The sequence below is a fragment of the Amia ocellicauda genome, chromosome 7 (assembly GCF_036373705.1).
Source record: "Amia ocellicauda isolate fAmiCal2 chromosome 7, fAmiCal2.hap1, whole genome shotgun sequence".
NCBI classification, from domain to species: domain Eukaryota; kingdom Metazoa; phylum Chordata; class Actinopteri; order Amiiformes; family Amiidae; genus Amia; species Amia ocellicauda.
Window position 1 is genome coordinate 25,848,811 of NC_089856.1, and position 27,444 is coordinate 25,876,254.

General features: G+C 37.5%; 3 protein-coding genes across 7 annotated transcripts in view; 2 read left to right on the forward strand and 1 right to left on the reverse strand.

Annotated features, from left to right (window-relative positions):
- The first annotated feature begins 2,348 nt into the window (after positions 1-2,348).
- cpb1 (carboxypeptidase B1 (tissue)) lies at positions 2,349-8,977 on the forward strand. Of its 2 annotated transcripts, XM_066708892.1 has the most exons (11): positions 2,349-2,449; positions 2,571-2,646; positions 4,994-5,118; positions 5,216-5,318; positions 5,424-5,525; positions 5,982-6,086; positions 6,635-6,745; positions 7,147-7,237; positions 7,617-7,819; positions 8,104-8,188; positions 8,738-8,977. In XM_066708892.1, the coding sequence occupies exons 1-11, from the start codon at positions 2,379-2,381 to the stop codon at positions 8,923-8,925; spliced, it is 1,260 nt and encodes a 419-aa protein (XP_066564989.1). In that variant the 5' UTR covers positions 2,349-2,378; the 3' UTR covers positions 8,926-8,977. The 2 variants fall into 2 exon arrangements, with proteins under 2 accessions (XP_066564989.1, XP_066564990.1); XM_066708893.1 differs by lacking the exons at positions 2,349-2,449; positions 2,571-2,646 and adding an exon at positions 2,709-3,201.
- A 1,774-nt stretch (positions 8,978-10,751) lies between these two features.
- Positions 10,752-25,948, forward strand: gyg1a (glycogenin 1a). 2 transcript variants are annotated; one of them, XM_066708894.1, is made up of 8 exons: positions 10,752-10,906; positions 16,006-16,141; positions 16,409-16,583; positions 16,975-17,137; positions 21,875-22,001; positions 23,061-23,280; positions 24,177-24,227; positions 24,661-25,948. In XM_066708894.1, the coding sequence occupies exons 1-8, from the start codon at positions 10,900-10,902 to the stop codon at positions 24,829-24,831; spliced, it is 1,050 nt and encodes a 349-aa protein (XP_066564991.1). In that variant the 5' UTR covers positions 10,752-10,899; the 3' UTR covers positions 24,832-25,948. The 2 variants fall into 2 exon arrangements, with proteins under 2 accessions (XP_066564991.1, XP_066564992.1); XM_066708895.1 differs by lacking the exon at positions 24,177-24,227 and having other exon boundaries at positions 10,753-10,906.
- The window catches only part of hltf (helicase-like transcription factor), a 31,611-nt gene continuing 21,784 nt past the window's right edge, over positions 17,618-27,444 (reverse strand). For 2 of the 3 annotated variants that reach the window (XM_066708890.1, XM_066708891.1), the window contains one exon: positions 24,596-27,258. In XM_066708890.1, coding sequence (XP_066564987.1) covers positions 27,112-27,258 — 147 coding nt within the window. In that variant the 3' untranslated portion in view covers positions 24,596-27,111. Of the gene's footprint in view, positions 17,824-18,958; positions 19,152-24,595; positions 27,259-27,444 lie in introns of those variants that run through there. The other variant, XR_010817394.1, reaches the window with a different exon arrangement.

Genomic DNA, 27,444 nt, shown 5'->3' on the forward strand with positions numbered 1-27,444 from the left:
TGCCAAAAGCACCTACAATGGGCACCTAAGCATCAGAACTGGACCACGGAGCAATGGAAGAAGGTGGCCTGGCTGATGAATCACGAATTCAAGGTGTTGACTTGGCCTCCAAATTCCCCAGATCTCAATCCAGGAGTGTAAGTGGACTCCTCACTTTCTCCATCCAAACAATGTGGGGAAGCAATAAAAAAGGCAAACAGAATGTTATGGTATATTGTCAAAAGTGTAGAATTTATAACAAGGGAAGTAATGTTAAGACAATGCACAATGCACTAGTTAGGCCTCATCTGAAATACTGTGTACAGTTCTGGGCTCCACAGTTCAGGAAAGATATCGCTGCTCTAGAGGCAGTTCAGAGGAGAGCAACCAGACTTATTCCAGGTCTGAAGGGAAAGTCCTACTCGGAGAGACTGAGGGAACTGAACCTTTTCACCCTGGAACAGAGGAGACTACATGGGGACTTGATTCAAGTCTTCAAAATCATGGAGCTTTTCCAGATCAGCAGGGATACACGGACCCGGGGACACAAATGGAATAAAGGCATTCAAGACAGAAAACTTCTTCACACAGAGAGTTGTCACAATCTGGAACAAACTCCCCAGCGATATGGTTGAAGCTGTAAATTTGGGAACATTTAAAAATAGACTGGATAGGATCTTTGGATCACTTAGTTATTAATGGACACCAAACGAGCATGATGGGTCAAATGGCCTCCTCTCATTTGTAAACTTTCTTATGTTCTTATGTTCTTATAGAGAAAATTATGTATGGTCCTGTGAGCAGGGTCCAGTCACGTGCTTGCAAGAAATGTAACCATGGGGTCAGGTCTCTGGCCTTTGGGTTCCTGTGTCGTCAAAACAGATGTATCCTGCTTTGTGCTTATGACCGGCCTTGAGCTGAAAAAAGGAAAACCACAAACGGCCACCATGACAACTAGTAAAAACAGTATTTAGTTTAACCCTTAACATGCCAGTATTACGTTTAATGCAAATGAAAATAGAGATCATAATGGATCCTGCAACTCCATAAATATTTGTCCTATTCATACAGTTGCCAAAGAGGATCCATTAGAAATGTATTTGTTTGTGTACTAATTCCCACTACAAGAGGAGAAATGCATTAAAAGACTAGTGCATTTGTTGCAAGGGCAACATCTGCCTCAGAAATCAACAGCCCTACAAAAAATGATCAATATTGCGGAAACTAGACAGTGGAACTCATTCAGGGCACTACCTTTTGTCCTGAGCACTGGGATATGCAATGAGGTATATGTACAAGTCAGGGCTGAGGCAGTCTCCCATTAATCTAGATGAAGGAGCTCCCCCACTCCTCCTTAGACAAGGTAAGATCTGTAGATATGGAGCCAGGGAGTGCTGAGTTTAAATCCTTATGTACCCCAGTGCAAAGATGCAATAGTGACCCTGTAGTAGCCAGTAGAGTCATAGTTAAATGGATGGTGAGACCAGATGGAAGGCAATGACTGTCAGGAAATGAATTTAAAAAAATCTATATAGCTCTTTAAGTGCTGTCTGTTGCATGGGAAATGGCTGTGAGATTTGGATTTAACGTCTGCTTCTTGCATCTCCATCAGGTATTTTGTCCATGTGAAAAAGAAAACTAGCACATTAGGTATCATCAGTGAGGAATAGCTTTCTATAGCCAAGGTCAGGAGAATTACCTTTCCAAATGCTAGGCATAAGTTTAAGTCATATCTATACTGCTAATAGTACCATAAATGGTAGGTAATATTTCTATACAGTGAATTGAAGAACCTTTGGAGAAATGTGTGTAGAACATTATAGACTGCTGTACCTTAAGCATGGTTGTTGTAACTGATATACTGTACCTAATTCAATATATCCCATGCCACTCCATCCCATTATTAGTATGCATCATTGAACACAGACCACGATTTATGTAAATGTAATGCTTTTCTGTGCGGATTTAATAAATAATGACTGTAATGTCTCTAAAAGTATGTATTTATTTCAATGTTTTCCATGCCCCAGCATTTGAACCTAGATCAGGTTAAAACAAACACACACACACAAAATAGTACTTCATTGTAGGTTTTAATTGTTCATTTACATTAGTGAATAAACTGATATGTTCAAACCAAAATAGATTCTGACCTCGGCTCAAGGCTTTTATTTTCCCTTCAAAACCCTATGGTTGAATGCCATGGGTACATATGTATTGGTCAATTATTACTTTTTTCTGCTTAAAACACTGCTCTATCGGAAAATAACAGGTGTTGAAACTCCAATGGAGATAGTTCTGAGGAAATCACGTGCACTACAGAAGGAGCTGACTGGTCAATGCTGGGATGTGAATTTGGTATAAATGTCACAAGGAGCCATTCTGAGACCACAGCCAACATGAAGGTTCTTCTGTTCCTGCAGTTTGTTGCAGCCGCTTTGGCTGTACCCTCATCCACAAGATATGATGGGTAAACTCTTATGTTTGCATAGTTTTTTTTTTAATATAACTAGAAATTAATGTTTTTCTATAACATTTTAACTGTCAGTAGACTTAAGCTTATTGAAGTACACTTTTTATCTTCTTTACAGGGATGTGGTTTATCGTCTGAAACCAGAAAACCAGGATCATGTTGAAATAATTAAAGAGCTGGCCAATAGCATTGAGGTAAAATTTGCACACACACATATATGAGAGCTTCCTTTACAGTTCTCTTTCCTAATTACAACTGCTATCTCTACCAACTTTGGACTCTAATTTGGTGCAATTTTTGGCCATTCTTTTTGGCAGATTTGCTACAGCTCACTCAAGTTGTGTGGCATTTGCTTAAGGACAGCAATTTTCAATTTTCAATTTGACTGGTCCACTCACGGACATTCACTTTCTAACGTAATACAAGTAACGGCATTACGTAGTCAGATTACAGAATTCTGATAACTGTATTTCCGTTACAGTTAATGCTGTCAGACGAGTATTCTGATTACTGATTACTGAATACTTCTAGATCGTTTACATGAAAGTGTACAAGTGTAAGGGAATCTGAAGGGGTCCACGTGTAGTATTTTTGCAACATTGTTTTTATTTAGGTCTTATTTTAGGCAATTGATAACTTTCAAAGAAAGAAAACTGAACAAATATTAAAGTGCAATACAACATGTGCCCACCACGGGACAAAGTCTGCTTCCAAGAACTCAACTTCAAAACTTAAAAAAACCTCTGGAGGTAAGATTTTATTTTTTAAATGTGTGCAGTCCTAATACAATTATGCTTGACATGCGATTAGAAAATATGCATTTTAATATAAATTATTACATATTTCATATTTTTATGAAAGCATAATAATAATCAAAATGGCAGCACAGCCATAGTATAAATACGAATAATATGAAATACTTAATATAATACCAAAATAAAAATAAAATTTAAGAAAAACATGTTTATAGTCTAAAACCAAACAAATCACACAGACATTTAAAGGGTATCAAAATGCAGTTTCAATAGTTTAAAATGCATCCACTAATACACAATGCAAAGTATAAAGATGCAAGAAAATTAAACTGATGTAAATCTTAATTACCATCTTAATTATTTGTACTGTGGATACAAATAAACAATTTCAGTCCGTCATCCATATTAGAATGTGTAGAACAATTTGTTTCACTTCTTGAGTTCAGCTGCTTTTGTTTATTTAATAAAGGAAAAAAAGTATTCTGATTACGTTACTGATTTGGAGTAATGTATTGGATTAGGTTACAGATTATTTTAAAAACAAGGTAATCAGTATTATGTAATGGAATACTTTTTAAAAGTAACCCTCCCAACCCTGTTCTTTAGCCATTTGGATAGTGTAGCTTTGGCATTATACTTTGGATCATTGTCCTGCTGAAAGCTGAATTTTCACCCCAGTTTTAAGTCTTCAGCATACTGAAACATTTGTTTTCTCTGATATTTGCCTGTACTTTGCTCCATCCATTTTTCCTTCAGTCCTAATAAGCTTTCCAATCCAATGATGCTGCCACCACCAGGCTCGACTGTAGGGATGGTGTTGACTGGGAGATGTGCTGTGTTGGGTCTGGGCCAAACATAATCCTTGGCATTTAAACCAAAAAAATAGAATTTGATCTCATAATTTTTACAGGATCACACAGGTGCTTTGTTACAAACTCATTGCAGCCTTCAGATGGCCTATTTTTTTAAGTAATGGCTTCCTTCTTGCCACCCTGCCATACAGGCTTATTTTGTTAAATGTTCTGGATATTGTTGACTGATGTACATTTTCTCCCATCTCAGATATTGAACTCTGTAGCTCTTTCATAGATTGAATTGGCCTCAAGGTGGCATCACTCACCAGTTTCCTCCTTGCCCGGCTGATCAGCTTGGAGGGATTGAGTAGACTGTGGTCACAGGGATATTCAGAAACTTCAATATTTTTTCAACCCTTCTCCTGACAATGATTTTGAAAGCTTCTTGGTCTTAATGGTTGAGTCTTGGGTTGGAATTCACATCCTGACCAAGGAACCTCACAGAGAAAGATGTTTTTATTCAGAAATTATGGGAATCACTATTACTGCACACAGACAGAGGCTATTCAACTAATTGTGTGGCTTGTTAAGGTCATGTTGTATACCTGAATAAACTGAGGTTTGCCATACCAAATGGTTTGAATACTTATGCAATTTGACTTTTCCAATTTTCTTTAATATTATTGATCTATTTACTTATGTGTTTTTGTTTTTGTTTTGAATGTGTGGAATAGGTTGTGTATAACATATAATAAATCGTACTTCAGAGTCATGACTGCAAGCTGTAAAGCAACAAAATTTGAAAACTGTGAGAGGGTCTGAATACTTTTGCAAGGCACTGTAACTGGATAATTTTAGTATATTAGAACTCCAATTGAAATTAAATGTATAACATACTGAGTCCCCTCCAGGAACTGAGTTTGAGACCCCAGTAATATAGCTTTCAAAATCTGTAAAAAGGAGCTTAATTGTGTTTTTATGATGCTCTACAGGTTGACTTCTGGAGGCCAGAGAATATTGAGTTAGTCACTGCCAACTCACATGTGGACATCCACTTCAGTGCTGAACACTTTCTGCTTGTGAACAACCTTCTGCAACAAAGTGGAATGAAGCATGAGTATGTCAGTGAACTTTACCATTGAAATGTCCAGTTTTATGCAGGTATAACAGAGAGCAATGCATTCAAACAGTTTACTTTTTCTTTCCATGTCCAGAGTACTGATTGAGAATCTGCAGGAGGCAGTTGAGGGGCAGTTCAATGCTAAAGAGCGTTCAACTGAAATTTACAACTACGAAAAGTACAACAACTTGCAGCAGGTATGTTAATTTAAAGCCTTTTCAAGATGTCTTTAAAACAGGTGTGTTTTCCTGGTAATAGCAGTACTGTATGCCAAAGTATAACTACTGATGTCCCATCCTCAGATTGAATCCTGGGTTGCCAATATGGCAGCTGCAAACCCCAGTCTGATAACAACATCCCAGATTGGAACAAGTTACGAGGGACGCAGAATGCACCTGCTCAAGGTGATGTCCACTTAAAAATCTTTACAGGTTTTGTATAGGGTTTCTTCTTTGAAGATATTTCAAAATATTTGTGACATAAAAATCCTGTAGATATTATTATGATGATGATGATGTATTTATTTATTAGCAGACACCCTTATCCAGGGCAACTTAAAGATTACATGAGAAATATTTTAAAACATTACAAATTGCAGTAATACCATAAGCATACATCCTAATGCAATGAGCTAACAAGTGCAGACATAGTTAAGTCCTAGATATGTGCTAAATGGAGTGGTAAGTATAGGACAATTTGCAGTAAATCAAAAGAAGAGCTAACAATAAATAACAGATTTCCAAAGGGTGTCTGTTCTTATTCGAACATGGAACATGCAAAGAGAGGTTCAGATATAATTCTATGTTGCTGTATATTTACAGTTATGTGTTCTGACAGATCACTGCTAATTTCTCCTACAGCTGGGTAAACCTAGTAGCTCTCCTAAGCCTGCAATCTTCATGGACTGTGGAATTCATGCCAGAGAATGGATCTCTCCTGCTTTCTGTCAGTGGTTTGTTAAGGAGGTCTGTTTATTTAACAAGGGCTTCTTGGTATCTACCTCAAGTAAAATAATTAACTAATTAATGTATTAATCAATGCATACATGTTCAGTGTCATCTTATGATGTCATTAATGTCTTGTGGTTTTCTTTCTATGTTTACTGTTGATCTAAAGAGCACTGAAGGAACCTTGAAATGACATCAAGTTCATGATGTCATGATTGCATTAGTGCAGTTGGGTATGTCCTCAAGTTTGCTGTCTGTCTGGATCTCTCACAACTGCTTTAAATTGTATCTAATACCTGTGAGTGGCACTGAGAAGGCAGCACCCTTCAGGGCATAGTCTCTGCTCAAATTCCTGCAGATGTCATTAAATTATTGCTTTAGATTTGTAATATCTATGTTTAAAAAACCTGTCAGGATGGAAAGAAAACTTAAACCCATGTTACTTGAACATTGGTAGCAACTTACAAATAGAAATTCTAGATTTGTATTTACAAAGTTAGTTCAATTTTAATTAATAAATACATTGGTTTTGTTTTGTTTGTTTGTTTGTTTGTATATCTTCTCAGGCTTTAACAACATATGGAAGTGATTCTGCAATGACCAGTCTGCTGAATACCATGGATGTCTATGTCCTGCCAGTTCTTAATGTTGATGGCTATGACTACACTTGGACGAATGTAGGTTGACAATATAGCTAACACTAATAAACTGGGAAAATAGGTCTGTCTTTAATCTTTTTGCATGACCAAAACAGTCCTCTTCCTTTTAATACTGGGTAACAATCTTAAAAAAACTACTTACATGCTGAACCTTCGCCTACTGTACAACTGAAATCCCTAATTTTAAATGTCATCATGCTTCAGTTTGGGGTATGAAAGAAGACCCCATGTTTTAATGAGACTGATTAATAATTCAGTTGCTGAACAATGAAATTCAGACACAATTTACACCACACTGCCATAGGTGTTCTAAACATGCTTTCAATAGGTTATTGAGAGCAGCTGTTACATATAACACAAACTTTCTAATATTGTTTTCCTGGAGATATATTCTAATGACTGATGTCTTGGCCTTGCAGAATAGGATGTGGAGGAAGACCCGGTCTAGGAAATCTGGCAGCTCATGCATTGGGGCTGATCCCAACAGGAACTTTGATGCAGGCTGGTGCAGTGAGTACATGGCAACTACTTTTAAATACTGAAGAGATATGAAATACTAGCATAATATCAGGAACCAGCTTTTTCATCAGATCATAATGAGAAGGCCTGCTTCTAAATTAAAAGGTCTGTAACAGTAATAATGAAGGGCATTTGCAGAGCAATATTAAGTGGCCTGAACACTGGTAAATATGTTGTGGACAAGGTTTGTAACAAAACAAACACTAAAAAAATGTATTAAGCTATTGTAATGAATAGCATACTGCCAACACTTATAGGATTTGTTAGAATGACTTTTACATAGACCACAAAATTATGTATTGTGTGTTGTCCCATTTCGAATGGTCATACAGAGCACAGCTGTAGACTTAAATCTGTTTTATTATTTCAGGAATTGGGGCTTCAACCAATCCCTGCAGTGACACTTACTGCGGTGCCAAACCAGAATCAGAGGTGGAGGTTAAGGCTGTTGCTGATTTCATTCGGAGAAATCTTTCCAGCATCAAGGCTTATATCACTGTCCATTCCTACTCCCAGCTGCTTCTCTTCCCCTACTCCTACACTACCGCACTGGCTCCAGACCATGAAGAACTGGTAGGGATATACTATATAGGATTTGTTATCATCCCTAATGCTGCACAAATGCCAGCCAATGGGATATATAACTATAAACCAAGTAAAGATTAACATACAATAATAATATGATCCTGATCATATCAACAGCTGCTATTATATGTAGATGCATAAAGCAGAAACTCGAAAGGTTAAGAATTGTCATGCAGGCAAAGAGAGGGGTCATTGAATTAAATGGATAAAATAACTTTTCAAATTGTTCTCAAATTTAAGAATTTTCAAGTTGATACTCTTTGTGTTTTCAGCTTCGGGTTGCCAAAGCAGCTGCAAATGCATTGACCAGCCTTTATGGAACTCAATACACTTCTGGGCCAGGAGCTGTGACTATCTGTAAGTTTGAATATTATTGTATTGTTTTGATCATATTTAATTTCACTGAAATATATCCATAAGACCGTTTAAGGCAAGGGTAGGCAATGTTGTACCTTCCATTTAAGCTCTTTTCTCCCCTCCAATACTTAAATATTGATCAAATTTATAGATATTAATTGATAATTAACACAAATACAGCAATAATAAAGCCTAGAAGATACTTAGCTAATTACCAAAGGACATCCAGTGTGTTTTGTAACGAATGCAAAACTGATCATTGAGTGATTTTGTCTTGGGTTGATATATCATTAGGCTTTTGTGGGGATCCCCTGTGCTGTCTGAAGTTTAAGAGAAAATAAATTTAAGTCTGCATTTCAGAGTCACACAGATTTTTAAAGCGTTTGACGTTCGTTCAGTTGCCTCTAGCAATCTATACAAGGAGTCCATGTGATGTCACTGTCAGAAAAGATACATAATCATTATATTAATAATAAGGAAATAGGGTGGTTAGTGCTCCACACCTCTTTAAAAAAAATGCAGTTAATCACTTCATCCTTATGTTTTCAGACCCTGCTGCTGGTGGTTCAGACGACTGGGCATATGACCTGGGTGTCAAGTACTCTTATACCTTTGAACTGCGTGACACAGGACGTTACGGCTTCCTCCTCCCAGAATCTGAGATCAGGCCTACCTGTCAGGAAACAATGCTGGCTGTCAAATACATTGCCTCTTACGTTCAGAAAAATGCTTACTGAACAGGCTTAATGAAATTGCATTACAATAAATAAAGTAAAACGACTCAATCAATCCTATCCTTAGATTTTACTTTCTTTCTGTCATTATGTATTTAATCTGTGAATTTACTACATGGTCTGTCATTATTTAATTATGGAAATGCCTGAGACCAAAGTGGCTTGTAAAAAGAAGATTTGTCAATGGTTTTTAAATGGGATTGTGTTTTGTTCACTTTGATGCAACTGCTTCACCTACATTAAAGCAACATTCTTTGTAAGTCACATTGGAAAAAGGCATAACCAAACTAATAAATAATATGACTAAAATTGCTCGGAACTGAACCAATAAAACCAGTAAGGGAAATTGAATCATAAATATAAAAAACTTAAACCTGGATCTATATGTGTAAGTCAGATTGTTCAGTGAAAGGGATTTTGAAGTGGTTTCCAGTTATTTAAAAATGTATTTGTAGTTGCTAGACTATGCCTCAGATAATTATATTCTGAATTTAATTATTTTATTATATCAAATTTTAAAACATCACAAGACATTTCTTCTTCAAGGCTATCTCAGTTCCCAGTACTCTTAAAGAAAGACACACTTCAGACAATGGGAAATATCTGGCTTTGGCAATCTGTTGGGAAAATACATACATGGAGAATGGAGAATTTGGTGGAAGACACAAGGCTTTCACTATAATTGATCTTTTCCATTCCTTTCATACTTTCATGTCAGAACCAAATGATTTTTTTAAATTGCTTCTTTTTGTGTTATAGATTCCTGGAGAAGAAAAGTCGATGCAACCTACTCAGGATGGGTTTTAAAAACAAACTCTAATTATCTGTCCAGAATGTACCTGCCAAATATGTGTGAAAATATTCCTCTTAGAGATAATTGACAGTAGGCAGTTCCCCTGTTGACATAGTCCAGAGAAGGACTAAGCACTCTCCCTCTGCTAATGTATGAGAGCACAGTTCAGGAAACATGTTTTTTTATCTGGAAGGAACTCTTTAAGCCTTGAGTGCATTTAAGACATATTCATTATTTAAAACTTCAATCGAAATCCCTCTATTAAAGCAAAACAAAGCAAGGATTCTAGTTATGTAACATTTAACTTGATGCATTCTGATATGATTATGTATTTATATTGTGTAAAAACTATTCATATTAAATCCAGATCATCGAACATTATATTATTATTATTATTATTATTATTATTATTATTAGTAGTAGTAGTAGTAGTAGTAGTAGTAGTAGTAGTAGTAGTAGTAGTAGTATTTAATTGATTGTAATTGAGCCAGGGTAACTGATCCAGTAATAATAAAAATAATACAAGTACAAGTAGTCCAGTGTACTTTGTGTATTTTTGTTTCTGGTCACTGGATGGCACCATTAAAACTAAGATGAAAATGGAATACGACTTTTTGTTTCAAACCAAACATCACAAGCTACGCATCAAGCAAAATATACATTGCACATGATTAGTTATAGATATCTGCAATTGTTTGGATACTAATAAGAACGTGGAGAACCTCTCCGGTATTTTGCAATGCAATTTGTGTCGGATTGAAAAGCGAAGTTGAAGAAAGTGAAAAATAACAGCATTATAGAGTGGCAGAGCAGCAAACACGATTAACATGACCTTGTAAATATCATGTCGGAAAACCAGATGTCACACTCATGCATTTATACAAATGTATGTATTTACTGTTTAATAAAAAATGCTTTTTATACATTTAAATTGAAAGAAGCACAATGCTATGTATGTCTCATAAGTATATGTTCATCACGCATGTATCTATGAATCCTGTAAGTATCATTGCATTGGGGGGTGTGCTCTCAGTGACCACTGATCACATGACAAGGGAGTATATAAAAATGGTCCTGCCTCCTACTATAAACCTACTGCTGAAGTATTAGTCTGTTTCTGACCAGAATAAAGTCTACTTGCTCCTGCGTCTGGGCTACAAAGTAGCTTTGACTCCAAACGAACCATGACAGGTAGGTGCACACGTCTGTAGACACGATGTAGCTTTTCGTTCATTGTTGATTCTTGTTTCGGTCGACATGCTGTGATGAAGTTGTAACTCCACGCAGTTTTAATTCCTGGTGAGGTTCGGCTGAAGTAGAATAAATGTTTCCCGCAATTAAAATTTAAAACAAACCTGTGAAAAACGATCGCGTTTAGAAACCCGTTCGTCCTCTTAATCCATGAACCTAATGATGCCGTAGCGCAAGCTTTTCTTCCTGGATGTGCGCTTGCACAAGGAGGCGTGGGCCTAGACTCGAGTGGGGTAAGACCTCCACAGCCAAGATCTGTAGAGGTTGTATAATGTCTGTTTCATACCGATTTAAAATGGGGAATATGCCATTGTCCAACGATACCTGTAGCGTACTTCTGTAAAATGTGCACAAATATGCCGTCTGTTGTCTGTTAAAAATGCCGAAGTATAAAGCATTGAAAATAAATAAAACGGAAATGTTACTTTTCTGTCGTTTCGTCACCTCTGATTGAAACTGCAGCACGTACGCCTCCCTCCAGCCTTCTGCATTTGCTACGTACATCACCGACACCGGCCCCTGTCGCGATTAGTTGGGTCTTGCTAGTTATTCTTCACGTTTAACTAACCATGACATTTCCCTACATCTGCAGGTCTGTCGGAGGTCCATGCAAAGGGGGTAGGCATCTGCAACGAAATGTAGCCTACGTAATTAGTATAGCGGACATGCATTTAGATAACCTCGCACAACAGCCGTGGCAGTGGCATTACGCTTCCAGATATTGACAGCTGATCACTTAATTTTGATTTGCTTTTTATTACTCAGAGCTGCAATTCATTTTACTGATTTATACAGCTGGGCAAGTACCTTGTTCAAGGGTACAACAGCAGTGTCCCCCATCTGGGATCCGCACCAGAGTCCAGAGCCCTGACCACTAATTCACAATACTGGCCTTTATTTATTACTGCTTTTAATCTGCACTTGTCTTGGTAACTCCTACATCTTGTTAGCTTTTACCTTTGGTGCATGAGATTTCGTTACACCCTGCTTATCATTTGTGTTTGTGCATGTTTGTTGGCAGTGACTTAAAAAGGTGTTTCTCACGTTGTTCAGTGATTCAATAATTCGTATTCTCTAAAAGGCAACTTTGGAACAAAGACATGCATTTCATCATACAAACGGTCAAACGAGATCGTATTTTTTTTAATACTTACTGTAGGTTGCAGTTTTAAGAAACTTTATATCGTGCGTGAGGCTGTCACTGAGTACTAGTGTACTTTCTGGTTTTGATGGGATTAGAAAATGTATGAAACTCGGTATTAGTTGCACCTCTATAGCCTAGTATCCTGAAGTCTTTCTACGAGCCTACATTTAAGATGAATTGTACACCTCTACTCACAAACTAGGAGAATGACAAAAAAAAGTTTCAAGAAAATCTAATGTTCTGAATTCTTTCCAGAAGCAACCCTCCCACACATGTTTTATCACCCTTTCACAAAAGTGCATGTTTTTTCTTATTAATTTACAATTTTATCAAAGCAGAAAATGCATACTTTAAAGTAAACTCAAGTTTCTCATTTTAGACTTAAGTGATCTTTTCTTCAAAGCTTGATAAGAATTTATTTTTCTTCTATTTACAGGATTTTATTGTGCCTTCAGATAGAGACACATGGTAGTGTCTGTGTGTATATGTATGTATGTATGTATGTATATATAATATACATATATATAATGTATACATACACACAGTGCTGTGCAAAAGTTTTAGACAGGTGTGAAAACACTAAAGTAAGAATGCTTTCAGAAAGACATGTTAATAGATTATATTTATCAATTAACTAACTGCAAAGTGAGTGAACAGACTCCGTGGTCGGCCAAGGAAACTTACTGCAGCAGATGAAAGACCCATCATGCTTACTTCCCTTTGCTATCGGAAGATGCCCAGCAGTGCCATCAGCTCAGAATTGGCAGAAAACAGTGGGACCCTGGTACACCCATCTAGTGTCTGGAGTAGTCTGGTCAGAAGTGGCCTTCATGGAAGACTTGCGGCCAAAAAGCCATACCTCCGATGTGGCAACAAGGCCAAGCGACTCGACTATGCACGAAAACGCAGGAACTGGGGTGCCGAAAAATGGCAGCAGGTGCTCTGGACTGATGTTTGGGGCTGCATTTCTGCAAATGGAGTTGGGGATTTGGTCAGAATTAATGGTCTCCTCAATGCTGAGAAGTACAGGCATATACTTATCCATCATGCAATTCCACCAGGGAGGCATCTGATTGGCCCCGAATTTATTCTGCTGCATGACCACAACCCCAAACATACGGCGACAGTCATTAAGAGCTATCTTCAGTGTAAAGAAGAACAAGGAGTCCTGGAAGTGATGGTATGGCTTAGGGCTGGGTGATATGGCCAAAATACAATATTGTGGTATTTGTCACATTTATGACGGTATTTTTTAATGGCCATTTTATACTGTTCATAAAGTAAAAATAGGACACAACTGACATTGAATTACGTTTCCCTGTTCTGTGTCAGTTGTCTTGAAACCAAATCATGCCCACACTAACGACAACGCCCCTTTATTCGGGACAGATTCACTGGGGTCACTTTGCTGTGAAGTTTCACCCACACTATTCTCCTCCATCTCGTCTTCATTGATTGTGCATTGATCACGTTTGTTTGTTCATGTCAACACGTAATACACATGGAATTTATTTTCGATATTTGGCTGAGGCGCATTAATTCCAGAACAAGGGTCGAGCTGAGAAGCGCAGATCTGCGCAGAGACTCAGAGATGCGTGTTACTGCATTGTTTCTGAGTGACGCCACTAAGCCCCGCCTACAGAAATCTGCGCAGAATCGCACAGCGCAGCACAGCTCTGAGAAGTTGCTGCGGGAGGCGAGCTGTGGCTGTGAGACAGAAGATTATGCAGAAATCAAGACTGAGTTCAGTTGAATGAAAACTACTTCCCCCGTTGTTAGGGGAGGTGAATGTCAACTTTCATTACACAATGAAGCACTGTCAAATCCATAGATCTAGAATTCTAGATCGACACTTGTCAATGCTTTATTAAATAATTACATCAGTTATTTTAAATTGAATGTAAATCTATGATGCACAATTAAGTTGTTACTTAAATGATTGGCAATTCTATTTTTTAAAATGTAATTGGATGATATTATTTTTATGTTTCAGCAGGGTTTGTGAAGAAAGGTGGTCACATTCTTGAGGATCCAACCTATCCCATTGGTGCAGCTGTGCAGATCTGCGCAGATCTTTGGAAACTTGCGTTACACGGACACTATCGGCGTTTTTTGATCAGATGCGTCTCATGTCAAAAGTTGTGGGACACGCGAACACGATCCAGTTTATTGGAAGCTGAATGCTATAACTCAATGACGCAGTAAATAGTACATTATTCAAAACTTTAAAATACAGATATAAAGGTGTAGTAAAAGTCCAAACTGGTCCTTAAATTAATACCGGTATACCGCCCAGCCCTAGTATGGCCCCCACAGAGCCCTGATCTCAACATCGAGTCTGTCTGGGATTATATGAAGAGAGAGAAGCAACTGAGGCTGCCTAAATCCACAGAAGAACTGTGGTTAGTCTCCAAGACCTGCTGAGTTCCTTCAAAAACTGTGTGCAAGTGTACCTAGAAGAATTGATGCTGTTTTGAAGGCAAAGGGTGGTCACACCAAATATTGATATGATGTAGGTTTTTCTTCTGTTCACTCACTGTGCATTTAGTTAATTGATAAATATAATCTATTAACATGTCTATTTTTGAAAGCATTCTTACTTTACAGCATTTTTTCACACCTGCCTAAAACTTTTTTGGTGTGTGTGTGGTTCTCTGTATGAATGCTTGGATTTATGCAGGTGGTATCCTTAGTCATCTCTTAAGTCTCTGAAGGCTGCAGGATGTGCTTCACTGACATTTGCATTGTAGGTTTGAGAAACGGGCAGCTCTGAGTGAAGACGGGCAGATCATAGCATTTTGAATGTGTGCTACTACTATTTCAATTAAATCTTGAATGTAATAAGCTTAATATTGGATTTGTATATTTCAAAATTATAGGCATACTACTTGAAGTTGGTGCAACTTGCCTTTGTTTTGGCTTTTCTGACATGGCACCAAACATGCAAAGATTGTTTTGTAATAGAAGGCATAGGTTGTCCTGTCCCCATCTGATATGATGGTTCATGTTTTTTTAAATGGTTTCCATTTGGTACAAGTCTGTTTTTGCATACAGTTGGAGATGCAAGCTATGGTTTGGAAGAACAGTTTCCAAACTACTTTAGCCCCTTTAACATGCTAAATGGGTTTAATCATGGGGGACTTGGGTTTTATTTTAATCGAGCAAACTTCTGAAGAAGGGTTAATCATGCTGTTTTTGGTTGCTCCCTCCCTGTAAGAGTGTAAATGTCTGTTTCCTCAAAATACTGAGGTGAGGCTTTATCGGTAAACTAAGTAAGGTTCATACTTGCTGCAGTATCCAAAGTGCTTTCTTTTACTGAAAACCATGATAATTGCAAATTACAGGTCATCTAATGCAATTAATGTAAATGTTCATGAAAAATGTCTGCAGTTGTTTGGTATGTGTGTTTTCTTCACCCCCCTTCCTTCCTTCTCTTTGCATCAGGCAGTAACCTTGCATGAACTTCTCTCCATAGGGTATGACTGCAATAATAAAAAGTTAAATGGTTGAGAGAAATGGTTTCTGACAGATCTTGCATTGTACTTTTACGTGTCTGAAATGTAATATTCAATATTTTGGTTTGCATTCAGAGTGCACTGAAGGTATTTACTCCTTTTATACAAATTTAAATGCAAGGATCTGTGCAGATCTGAAATATTAATCAACACTTCTGGAAAAGTAAATGCTTTCAGAATAGTTGTGGCTGAAGGGAACCTAATCCCTGTTTTGATCAAGTGTTCTTCAATGTTGGTTACATGTCAAGGCCCTGTTCAGAGAGAAAATCGGAATCTTAAAATGTAACTACTCTGTATTATAGCCTAAAGAGGAGAGTTAAAATATAAAGTAAATGCAAAATTGTCTTACTGTATCCAATGCCTACATTTTTGATCCACAGATCAGGCCTTTGTAACTTTAGCCACAAATGACATCTATGGCAAAGGAGCCCTGGTGCTTGGCGTGTCATTGAGGAACCATAAAACGTCAAGACAACTGGTGGTGCTGATAACTCCTCAGGTCTCCCAGTCGATGAGGTACAGTGTCCTTGGGGATTTGACATTTTGCATATTAAACTGTAATGCACTAATGTACAGAAACCCCATGTTAATTTGAATGATTGATATAATGATATGAATGATATAAAAGCTATTCACTGATCTAGAATGCACTTTGGGCATCTGGTTAAGTACAATTCTGAACATTGAGACTTGTGGAGAGTTATTTTTCATATAAAAGTTTTAAGATGGGAAAACTATCCCCCCTTTTGTGTATTTTTAACTATTTTTTTGTATTTGTTTCAGGACAGTGCTTCAGAAGGTATTTGATGAAGTTATGCAGGTGGACGTGCTAGACAGTAAAGATTCGGCACATTTGACTCTGATGCAAAGGCCAGAGCTGGGTGTCACGTTGACTAAACTCCATTGCTGGACATTGACACAGTACTCTAAGTGTATTTTTATGGATGCAGACACACTGGTTAGTTTCTTTTTGTTTTTATAATAATGCATATTTTTTTGGACAAATGCACTTGATCAGTTTAAATGTACAATAACTGGGTTGCCTGCCAGCTAGTGCTTTGAGGTCTGAATTTTTCACTTAGATCTTGCCAATATATAGAACTGTATAAAATATGAATGAATAGACTTTTGGCATGATCCCCTGCCTGTAAATTTAACTGGGGAATTGCATGCTTGTATAACTTGGGAAGTAATATGGTCAAGATGTATGGTAATTAATATCTAATTCTAGTGTAATTAATGGTGTATGAATTAGGGGGGATGTGACCTTGTAACTTTGAAATTTAACTGCATACTTCTGTGGGGGTAGGTATTTTTGTATTTATTTGCATTACATTTTGATTCCTCAGGTTTTGTCAAATATTGATGAGCTGTTTGAACGGAAAGAGTTGTCTGCAGCTCCAGACCCAGGCTGGCCTGACTGTTTCAATTCAGGAGTATTTGTCTTTAGTCCTTCCAATGAAACGTATGAAAAACTCATAAAGTTCTGCACTGAGAAGGGAAGCTTTGACGGTAAGTTTTTTTTTTTTTTTTTTGGGGGGGGGGGGGGTTTATTCTTGAACTTCATTTTCAGTCTGGGAAAAATCATGTTAATGTTTTATAAACGCAAGCTTATCTTAAGGATAGTCCTCAACCTTAAAAGGTAAAATTTTTAAAATTCACCCTGATGGAACATTTAAGTGCTAGTGTTTTTTTTTTTTTTTTTTGTTTGGGAACCATTTAGTGCAGACACTGAAAACATTCAATTTGTCTGGCTAAGCCCTGGCTGCATGTGTTAAGTCATGCATTATTACTCCTCTGACAAGTGACATTTTTGTGTGTCCAATAAGCTATAAAGGGTTATGAAATATTGGTTAAATCTTTTTGCATTTCCCAATGGAATAAACTAGTTTAATCTTGACCACTCACTTAGTAAATATTATTGAAATAAACGGGCAACACCAGCTTTGACACTTAAGCTTTACTATTTAAAAAAAAAAAAAAAAAAAAAAAAAAACCTTAATTCAGTGTAGTGCCTGGATATAAAACATGTCTGTCCTGATGTACCTTCCCTCAATTTCAGCCACAAGGAAAAGGGACTCTTCAGGGTGACATCAGAGGGGTCCCTTTTTGTAGAATCCAATCTGGCAGATTTTGTGATGGGTCCCTTCGATTGTCCTGTTTTATTCAATTTGCCTTTTGGTCCTCTAGAACAACCTCTGAAATGTGTTTAAATAAAAGCCAAATCCATGTTAATGAAGTTAATAATTAGTTTCTAACATGGAATGCAGATTATCACAACCCTTTCCAGCTAAGCCTTTTTAAAATCCAAACGGCCATTTATTTTGCAGTCCTGTTGGCACTATGGTGCTGCTTCGTGGGGCTATAAAATGTATAAACCAAAACCCCATGGGGAGTTTCTAAACAAAAAGCCCTTTCACTGCACCCTTGTTCAGTAGGGAGTTTTATTTTAAGATGTTCTACAGAGTCACCTTTATATTTAACTGCTTCTTTGCCTTTGTGCTGCTCCATGAGGTGGCGTGTCGGAAAGGAGAATTCCTGGGAGTGCCTACTAAATCTGGTACTGGACAAAATGAAAATCTATACATGCTGTGGGCTTGTAGTGCCTTTTTATTCTAGGGTGTTGGGGAATGCTAGTTTGAGTCCTGTCCAAACACCTACCCACAGTGTACATGTTTGCAGTAAACAAGAGGCCATCTCTTCCCTCAGACTGACTTTTTAGTAATCACTTGGATGGTCTTGGGCATTTGTAAAAGTCTTGCATGGGTGCTCTGTACACGGTGGTTAATGAAGCAGTTGCGGTGGTGCTCTTGTGCTGGAATTGTGTAGATTTGACCAAGGAATATGAGTGACCATGCTATTTCTAAGGACATTTTTCACATTCCTTTCTTGCATGTGATCAGCTTTATTGGAATACAACAGCTGCACACCATGCACAACCCTTTAGTGCCTACAGTGAGCTGTGACTTGCAAAGGATACAAAAAAAAAAAAGGCTTGCATTTTTCTGTTTAAAATCGGAAAATGCCTTTTTAAAGCCCATGGTGAGCACCATTGTCCTGCATTTGGTCATTTTAATATGTCCAAGCTTACAAATATAAACACATTTGCAGAAAATGTAAGCCTTAATCTAGGAAAGCATTTCCAATGCCAAAACCCTTTTCTTACCAACTAGTAGAACAGGCATTAGAAAAAAGCAATTATGGGAGAGCAATTGCTAAAAACTTATGTATATTGGATATCTTCATTTGTGTTGGCTGAACACTGACCATATTTTATTCCTCTAAGTAAGCAAACCTAATTTCTAATACATTATTGAAAATAAAATCACCTACTGCGGAGTCATAACCCTTAATGCTCCTTTGTTTCCACATTTTGTGTAAAATGATGCCTAGTGCTGCCCTTCTTGAGGTCCATTGGTATGTTAATTGGTACAGCTGGCCATCAGTGCTGTAAATAGGCAGTTTGGATGGACTCTCCATGCAGTTTGTGTTGGAACACTGACCAAGTTTTTACTCTTCTGTGCCCCTGTAAAGAAATAAAGATTGTATTTATATGCTGCCAGTCTGTAGTAAATATGCTGAAACCATCTAAATTGCAAACCCTTTCCTTAGTTATTGCAAGCCTTACTAGGGAGGAAGTGGTGGGGAGGGGGGGTCAAGTTATGCCAAAACAAACTTGGAGCAGATGTACATTCTTCATGATGTCTGATCATCCTTTAGAAATGAACAGATTTAAACCCATATAAAGTTATAAAACTGCTTACATTAACAAACCCCAGAGGGTTTTTGTACAACAAAACCGACCCTGTTAGTGTTCCTATTTTAAACTGGTTGTAGTCCAGGGATTTCACTAGAATGAGTTGCCTTGGTTCGAGAATACAAATGGATGATGCTTTTGGGACACTTGTCATATTTCTGCTTTTAGTTTGTGATGCCCTGTGGCAAAATGCCATTGAACAAATGACTGCCTGGAACAGGTTTTCCTTAATGACAAACTGCCTTATGAGAACACCAAGAGTAAACCTTTACTGTTGACAGGGGGCTGGGGAATGAGCTACTTGATTCTAGGCATAATGTGTGGCTCTACATATGTACATAAACTACATTTAAAAAGTTAGGCTTTTTAGTTTAGATTTAAGATCTTAATGTTTCTACTTTTATAGTAGGCCAGTGAATACCAGTGGTCAAGATAATCACTGTGTACTGTGGTATTTTTGGGATGTTAAACTCTAGCAGCAGGACCCCTAAGAGGGTTGTTACATTCCTTAGACTGTTAAACCCTGTTCTGCCTAATGAGTATTCACCTTGCAAAAGCTGCAGTTCTTTTTATATATAAACAGTGGTGTAGTTGTAGAATTTAAAAAGACTGGATAGGATCCTTGGATCAGTTATTAATGGACACCAAATGAGCACGATGGGTTGAATGGCCTCCTTGTTTGTAAACTTTCTTATGCTTTTAAAGGAGTGGGTGCTGCACGCAGTTTTTTTATATGAATTGGTACGTTAATAAGCAGGCTTTGTTACTTATTCTCATGATTTCATACAAATGCACCTCGCAAGGAAAGGTTTTTAATATATTAATAATTGTAAATATTTTGACTTGAGAAGCCTGGTTTTGAAAGTGGCGCCGCTCTGCCGGCAACACTAGACCCCTGTGTCAGAGGAGGAGTTCCGCCTTAACGGATTTTAAAGAGCGGCGCTCTGGTCTGTTGCGCTCCCAAAGCGTTATAGCTCTATCTAACAATCCCACCATCTCTTCTCTCTGTAAAATAACATCTGGACCATACTGAGTGAATGAGGGGACTGACTTCATGCATGTGCGTATTGCAACTTCGTCACAACCCTACTGTCAATGCCACTAAGTAGGTATTAAGACTAGACTAAATGGAACTTGTAAATATTTAATGTTGCAATTTTTTTGTTTTAAATTGTTTTTTCTCCGATGCAGTTTAAGGAGAGAGGGGGAAAAAAAAAAAAAAACGTCCATAAGACTGCATAGGGAGCGAGTGCGGATGTCTGTGTCTCCGTCTCTCAAATGAGTATGGTGGGGACGAGCAAAGGCTTTTTAAAATAACACCTTTCGTAATCCAGTATGAAAAGCATGACTTAATTTTGTTCTCCGCTTACATGCTCTTTATAGATGACCCCTTTCAACTTCAGCAATGTATGCCTCCCCCCCTTGTTTTTAACCTTGGTAAGCCACCTGTTACAATGCCAACACATGCCCAAACTGCCACATCTGGTCTTCTGCAGATGAGGCTATTCCGGAAGTTGCAAGCAATTGCTTAGTCTGTTGCTTATGAGGTCATAAGCATTTTAGATTATTTTTTAATGTTCTAAAGCATCAAAGTCTATTGTCTTGCTTTTTTTGTTTGTATTCTGGGGTTGGTGGAGTGGTCAGGCATCTCTTGCTCTAAAATAGAAATGCAAGCATACGGTTGTGTGCCTGAAAAGAATTTTGAGGATCTGCGGCTATTATTTTTCCATCTGATTGGCTAAACACTAAGACTCATTCATCCAGTAGTAATGCAGGTTTTAGTGCCAAACTATCTGATTTGCTTCCTGTCTGATAAACATCAGTAGGAGGTTTTATTTTTGTGAGGGAGGGTGGTTTTAGGCAGCTCCACCAACTAAACTGAGCTAGTGTAATTGCAGCACACAGGGCGTTGCAAGTATGTCTCACTGAGCTTTCACTTTTCACTATGTGTTAGTCTGATCTATAAATGTGTGGTTTCATGCTTTTTTTGTTTTGTTGGTAAAGCATTAATTTACATAAGGTGGGGTGGCCCTTTCATGCATCTATACCTGGTAATGCATGTTAACATCCCCCTTAATATTTTGTGATACTGTATAGCTATCAAATGTGGGCAGTAGCAGTAGGTGTCAGTGTGCTTCATGTGGTTGTATGTAGAACTTGATTTCTACATAATTTCTATATCCAGCCCATCTGATTTCTTGAATTGAAATGTTTCTAGTCTTCCAGTACTTTTGAGATTTCATCAGTTATCTAGGGCTTTCTATGTAATTTCCTTTCTATTTTAAGAGTTTATAGAAATTTCTTGCCTGGAAAGTGTATTTCACAACATTACCAGTGTAATGGGATTCTGGTTAAGTTGATATCTTAAACCAATTGCAATTAGTGTAATAGGATTCTAGGTTTTGAAATGACCTGTAGTTATTGTTGCTTAATCTGGAACCATTAAATCCAAGCCTGTTACAACTGTTGATGGGTGTTTTTATTTATTTCAGGAGGGGACCAGGGGATTTTGAACAGCTTTTTTAGCAACTGGGCAACTGCAGACATATCCAAACATCTTCCCTTTATTTACAACCTAAGTAGCATCGCAATCTACTCCTACCTTCCAGCATTTAAGCAGTAAGTATATGTACAATACTGAGCAGTTCCGTCTGTTGATATGGTTTCTTTAGCTTGCAGATTTGTAACACATTCCAAGCTGGTAAAGTAGGTTTAGAAAACCTACAGATTTTGTTGCTCTACATTAAACCCTTATTTTCTGCCTTATCATAGTTGTATCTAACATAGTAGTTCAGTAAGTTGCTGTGTAATTATTTGGCCTTTGTTAAAATTGTTCATTATTCAACACATAAATGTATAATCCTAATCTATAGGGGTTCTATCCATGTGTTCAAATTGAGGAACTTGTATAAGGTCACATGAATGTGTCATACCAAGGTATGACATCAGGTTACTGGAGATTAGAGCAATAGCTAACATAAGCATTCGCAATGCTAGCCTGCTTTCAGTTCTTAGATATCCACCATGGGTTCCACAGATGAGATGCCATTGGCTTAAAATAGAACCATTTATTTAAAGACGTGTATGCATGGCAGGAGTGTTCATTAGGTGGGGTCAAAGACCCAGCCATCCTATTTTCTGGTAATGGAGATGAGTGGGATTTGCTAGTTTTCACATCTTAAACTAAGTTCTCATTGATTTAAGCAAGACTTGGTTGTAAAGATATTACTGCAGCCTAAGTATGTGGGACATTCTAGCTTTTATGGATTCATATTGTAATGTTAATAAAAACATGCAAACATTTACAAGGGGGAAACCAATGAACACTATCTTTGAACGTATGATGTTCAGCAGAACCGATCTGGTTAAAATATTTACAGAACACTTCATTTGTTTCTGCTTTTATCAATGTATTGCTAATTCATGAACATTTCGGTTGTTCAGAAAAAAAGTCAAGCTAGTCAGACTTTTTTTTTTTTGGTTTGTTGTAGTTCTAGTTATAAATCGGGGGTTTTGACCATTAAGTCCCCCCCATTACTCTTAATGTCACCTTGTGTTTTCTGCCAAATGTAAAGGGTGCAGATGTAACTGAGTTAATGACAGATTAACTGATTTATAGGTCCATGAAAACTTGAATGAGTTTGTTTTTTACTAATATATACTAATTTTATTATACAGGTATGGTGCCAATGCCAAGGTGGTCCATTTCCTGGGTAAAGTTAAGCCATGGAATTATAGTTATGACTCCAAGACAAAAACTGTTCAAGGTGACTTCCAGGAGTCTTCCACACTCCATCCGAACTACCTGAACATGTGGTGGGAGATATTCTCCACCTCTGTCATCCCTCTGCTTACAGAGCAGGGTGTAATAAAGCCATCCGAGACTGGATGCAAAGCGGTAAGGTTCTTGGTTTCCTTCTCATTAATTTTCAAAATGCATATGAAAGCTGCCTGCCACTGTTCTTTGAAAACTGTATAGGCTGCTTGGTTTCTGTATACTGACTTTATGTAGCATGCTAAATGCAGGTACAAAAAAAAAAAAAGTGTTGATCACATCTTTAAGGATGAAGTTAGAGAAATCTTCCACTGCTGCTTCAAAGATCTGATCTCTACTGTATTTGTACCAGTCTTTTAATAAAAACGCAAGTAATTTTAGGGGGCTATTGTCTTGCATTGTGATCAAGTCACACTTCTGCAACATTTGTTTGATCTTGCAAGTATTGCACATAGAATGCACACACCCTGTTCTGCACATGCAATTTTATTTTCTGTTGATAGTACATGGGCACACCTCTGTATGGTTAATAAAGAAGTTGACAGTATGAACAGCATTACATGCACAATCTGCATTCCATAATGTGAAGGAGTTCTAGCACCATAGGTGGATAATTTTTAAAGCATGCAAATTTGTACTGTAATCCCAGGCAAACTTAAAACGAGCTTTAGTTCCAAAACCATTGTCATTGGCCCAACAACAAGCTGCCATAGGCCAATTTCAAGATGAAGAGCCAATCTAGCTTGTTTTCACAAAACAATTTCCTGGAACACTGGTATGTTCTATGACCACATGGTTTAAGGTAGTGAAAATGGTCCTGAAATGTCCAAGTGTTAATTGTTATAGGTTCAAATGACCTTCAAGAGTCTTATGCTTTTTTTTAGAAGGCTGGTTTTGAAGTAGTTTATTTTATTTTTTTAATGTATACATTATAAAAGGTTGAAAGGTTTGTTTTAAAGATGGTTGGTTGGTAATGTTGCATCTTGCTTTATCTTCCCATTTATCTGATAAACTTCCAGCTCTCAGGCTTGGTCTATACTCTGGCATTCTCTTGTGGCTTCTGTACAGAGGTATGCTGGACTCTAATCTAGGTCTGCCTCTACTCTGGCTATTATTTCCCTTCTTTCTGCTCCTGTGTTCATTTTCTGTTCTAATGGTAAGATTGGTGCTTTTAAGGGGTTCCCCCAGTGTTCTCCCCCAGTGTTCTAAATGTCTTCTGAATATAAGTGGGAAGGAAAAAATCCTTTTATTTAATAACCAAGATAAATCTAAGTAGTTAAGTGACCATATGATCAGAGCAAATTGTATGTTTTTTTTTTTTTCTTTTAAAATTTAGATCACATGCCCCTTTATTACTGATCATTGCAAGAATTATATTTTAAGGTGATGCCCTTTTTATTGTGAAAATCTTGCACTGCATGAGATTCTATGGTGTTCATTTTCTATTGTTAATTTTTTTTTTTTTTTTTTTTTTCCCCTCACCCTGCCTCCCAATCCACCCAGGATGAAATAAGTGAGGGAGTGATGCACATTAACTTAACCCCGCCTCCTCCTCCTCCTCCTCCCATCACCTCAGAGGAACGTAAGCAGAAGTGGGAACAGGGACAAGCGGACTACATGGGAGAGGACTCTTTTGATAATATACAGAAAAAGCTGGACTCCTTCCTAAAGTAAAAGATCGAGAAGATTTTGCAGTTGTACAGATTGATTTGAAAAGGGTATTAAAGCACATGCAGAACAGTCTATATTCTTTGCTTATGGACTGACTGGCTGAGTGACATTTAAAGAGGTTGAACATGTATATAATGTGGACATTTTGTTTTGGTCCCCTTCCCCTTTTCTCCCCGATTCTATTTACTGGTAGAGGATTCTCTTTTGCAAAGAGGCAAAGTCCTGATCAAAGTAACCAACCAATACCCTTTTAATGTAGCAAGTCTGACTTCTGCAATCTCTTTGGTAAAAACCTATGCCACTGAAGCAAGACCATGTAGAAATAACCAATTCAGGAAATTAGACTTCACTAAAGTTTAGCAATTCGCAAGTTTGACTGTTGCCTTAATGTGACTTACCCCTTGACCTATTTAATGCAATACAACACTTTTAAGAGTGTATCTGAGACCACTGTTCCTAACTCTGTATGCTAAATTATATATTGAATGGCTTGCAATAACGATTGGTCAGGTGACTTATAATGAAATGTAGTTCAAACTTTTTTCCAAAACTGTTTCTGAAGTTGGCGATTTTAAGTTTTACAGAATGGCCTTCAACTCCCCCAACCACACATGTGGTATGCCAAGATACCTTGAGTGACAATGTGAACTCTCTAGAACCTCTTTGTATATATTTTGCATGTTTATTACTGAGCAGTTATAAAGGAAGCAGCACTTGACATTTAAACAACGACAAAACCCTTAGCTTTCCTGTAACTGTTTTAGGTGATGTTTCTCTTCTGTTGCCCCCTCCCCCCTAACCCTCACCAATCCTTAAGACCAGTGGGACAGACCCTGTTGCTGCCTTAGCTTAACTTCTTGTTTACAGAACATTTGACTGCTGCACTGACTGGCCGAGACTGTTGCTGTACCTTTCCAACTGTTTCATGCATGAACACTGTTGTGATCCCTTACAACCACAGGAACACTCCATGTTAGAAATGTTAAAGGCAGTTCAATCCTGTGCATACTACTGGCTCTGAAGTGTGAAGGTAATTTCAAGTTCACTACTGGGATAATTGAAATCCTTCATGTTTTCTGTACCATGGCACTTTATCTGCAAAATAAAACTAGTGATGTGAGCCTGTTTATTTGTATTAATTCCACCTGCCCTGCCTCTTTGTTTGTAGAGGGGCTCAAGTTGGTTATTTTAGGTTCTGCTAAATGGAAGGGAACCTTGATTTAATTTTATACCCATCAGTTTCAGAATAGAGACTTACTATAGAACATAAATATTGGTCACTCTTCTAGAACTGATTTGACCCAATAGCCTTACCTCTTTTATAAATGTGTATGTATATAGATTACTTTGTGTAAAAACAAATGCTTCTAGTTTTCAGTTTTCTCTTTCCCCCTCCCCTCGGCATTAACCTGGAGATGCAGGTAGTAACGCCAGAATGAATTTAAGTATGTGAGAACACTGATCAATAATGTATTTATTAAAACTTAAAATGTTGCAGCCATAAGTAGGGGAGTGTGATTTCCAAGAGTCTAGAACCTGTTCATTTAAGACCTTTTAAAATGTTCCTTCAACTTGCAGATAGATGTGGGGGAGGTGGAACCTATGATCGTGTCTATGCAATGCAGCATTTTGGAAGGCAAACAATTGGGCATTGATAAAGGACTGTTCCTTTAAAAAAAAAAAAAAAAAAAAAAGCTCATTCATGATTGTTCCTTTCCAGAGAACACAACCTATTTATTTTCCCTCTCCAATTTTGGAGGTATCCATGTCTGATATTTAAGTAATGGACAGATTTTCATATTGCATGTACCTTGAACCTCCTGTCCTGCAGGAGCAAATTCTGGTTTTCTTGAAAGCCTCAAACTGAAATACAACCCTTATGAAAAAGTAAAGAGAAAAATGGTAACTGCAGCATGAGAAATTTGCCATTGCATCTTATTTGAATTAAGTGATTTCAGTAAGGTAGGAATTTAATTGATTAAAATGCACATTTGTAACTTAACTGTTTCTGGAGCTAAAAATGCATTTTTTGGGGGTATTAAGATGCAAAGTGAAATCTGGAGGTGGAGGTGGTTACATTGATAGAAATGCATCTATGCACTTATTTAAATTGGACAAATCACTTCCATAAAGCTTCACTGCTCTCATTTAACAAAATTAAACAATTCTGTGAATATAAAGGGTTTTTTTTTCTTTTCTTTCACATAAACAGGAAAATATATATATGCAGACAAACAAAAACATTGAACCCAATATCCACATTCTGTTGGTCACATCTGATGACTAGATTTCCATCAAAGCCTTAATTTCCTCAATCCTTGCTTGGTTTCTCTCATGTGTGTGCTGGCCTCCAAAAGCTTTTGCCACAAGGTCCTGCTTCTTCTTTTGTATTTTTGTCATGTTTTCTTCAACAGAGTCCTTCACAATGAACTGGCAAAGGAAATAAAGAAATTAAGACTTTTAAATCATTCAGGTTGACCTGTAAATTAAAGCAGAATGCCTTACCTGTCCTTTTCTGGTCAATGTACTTCTTAACAGGAGAGGCTGCCGAGTAAATACAGGGGGTCTCCTGCCTGATTTGTCTGTATTATTGGGTGTTTAAAGCTTTTTATCAAT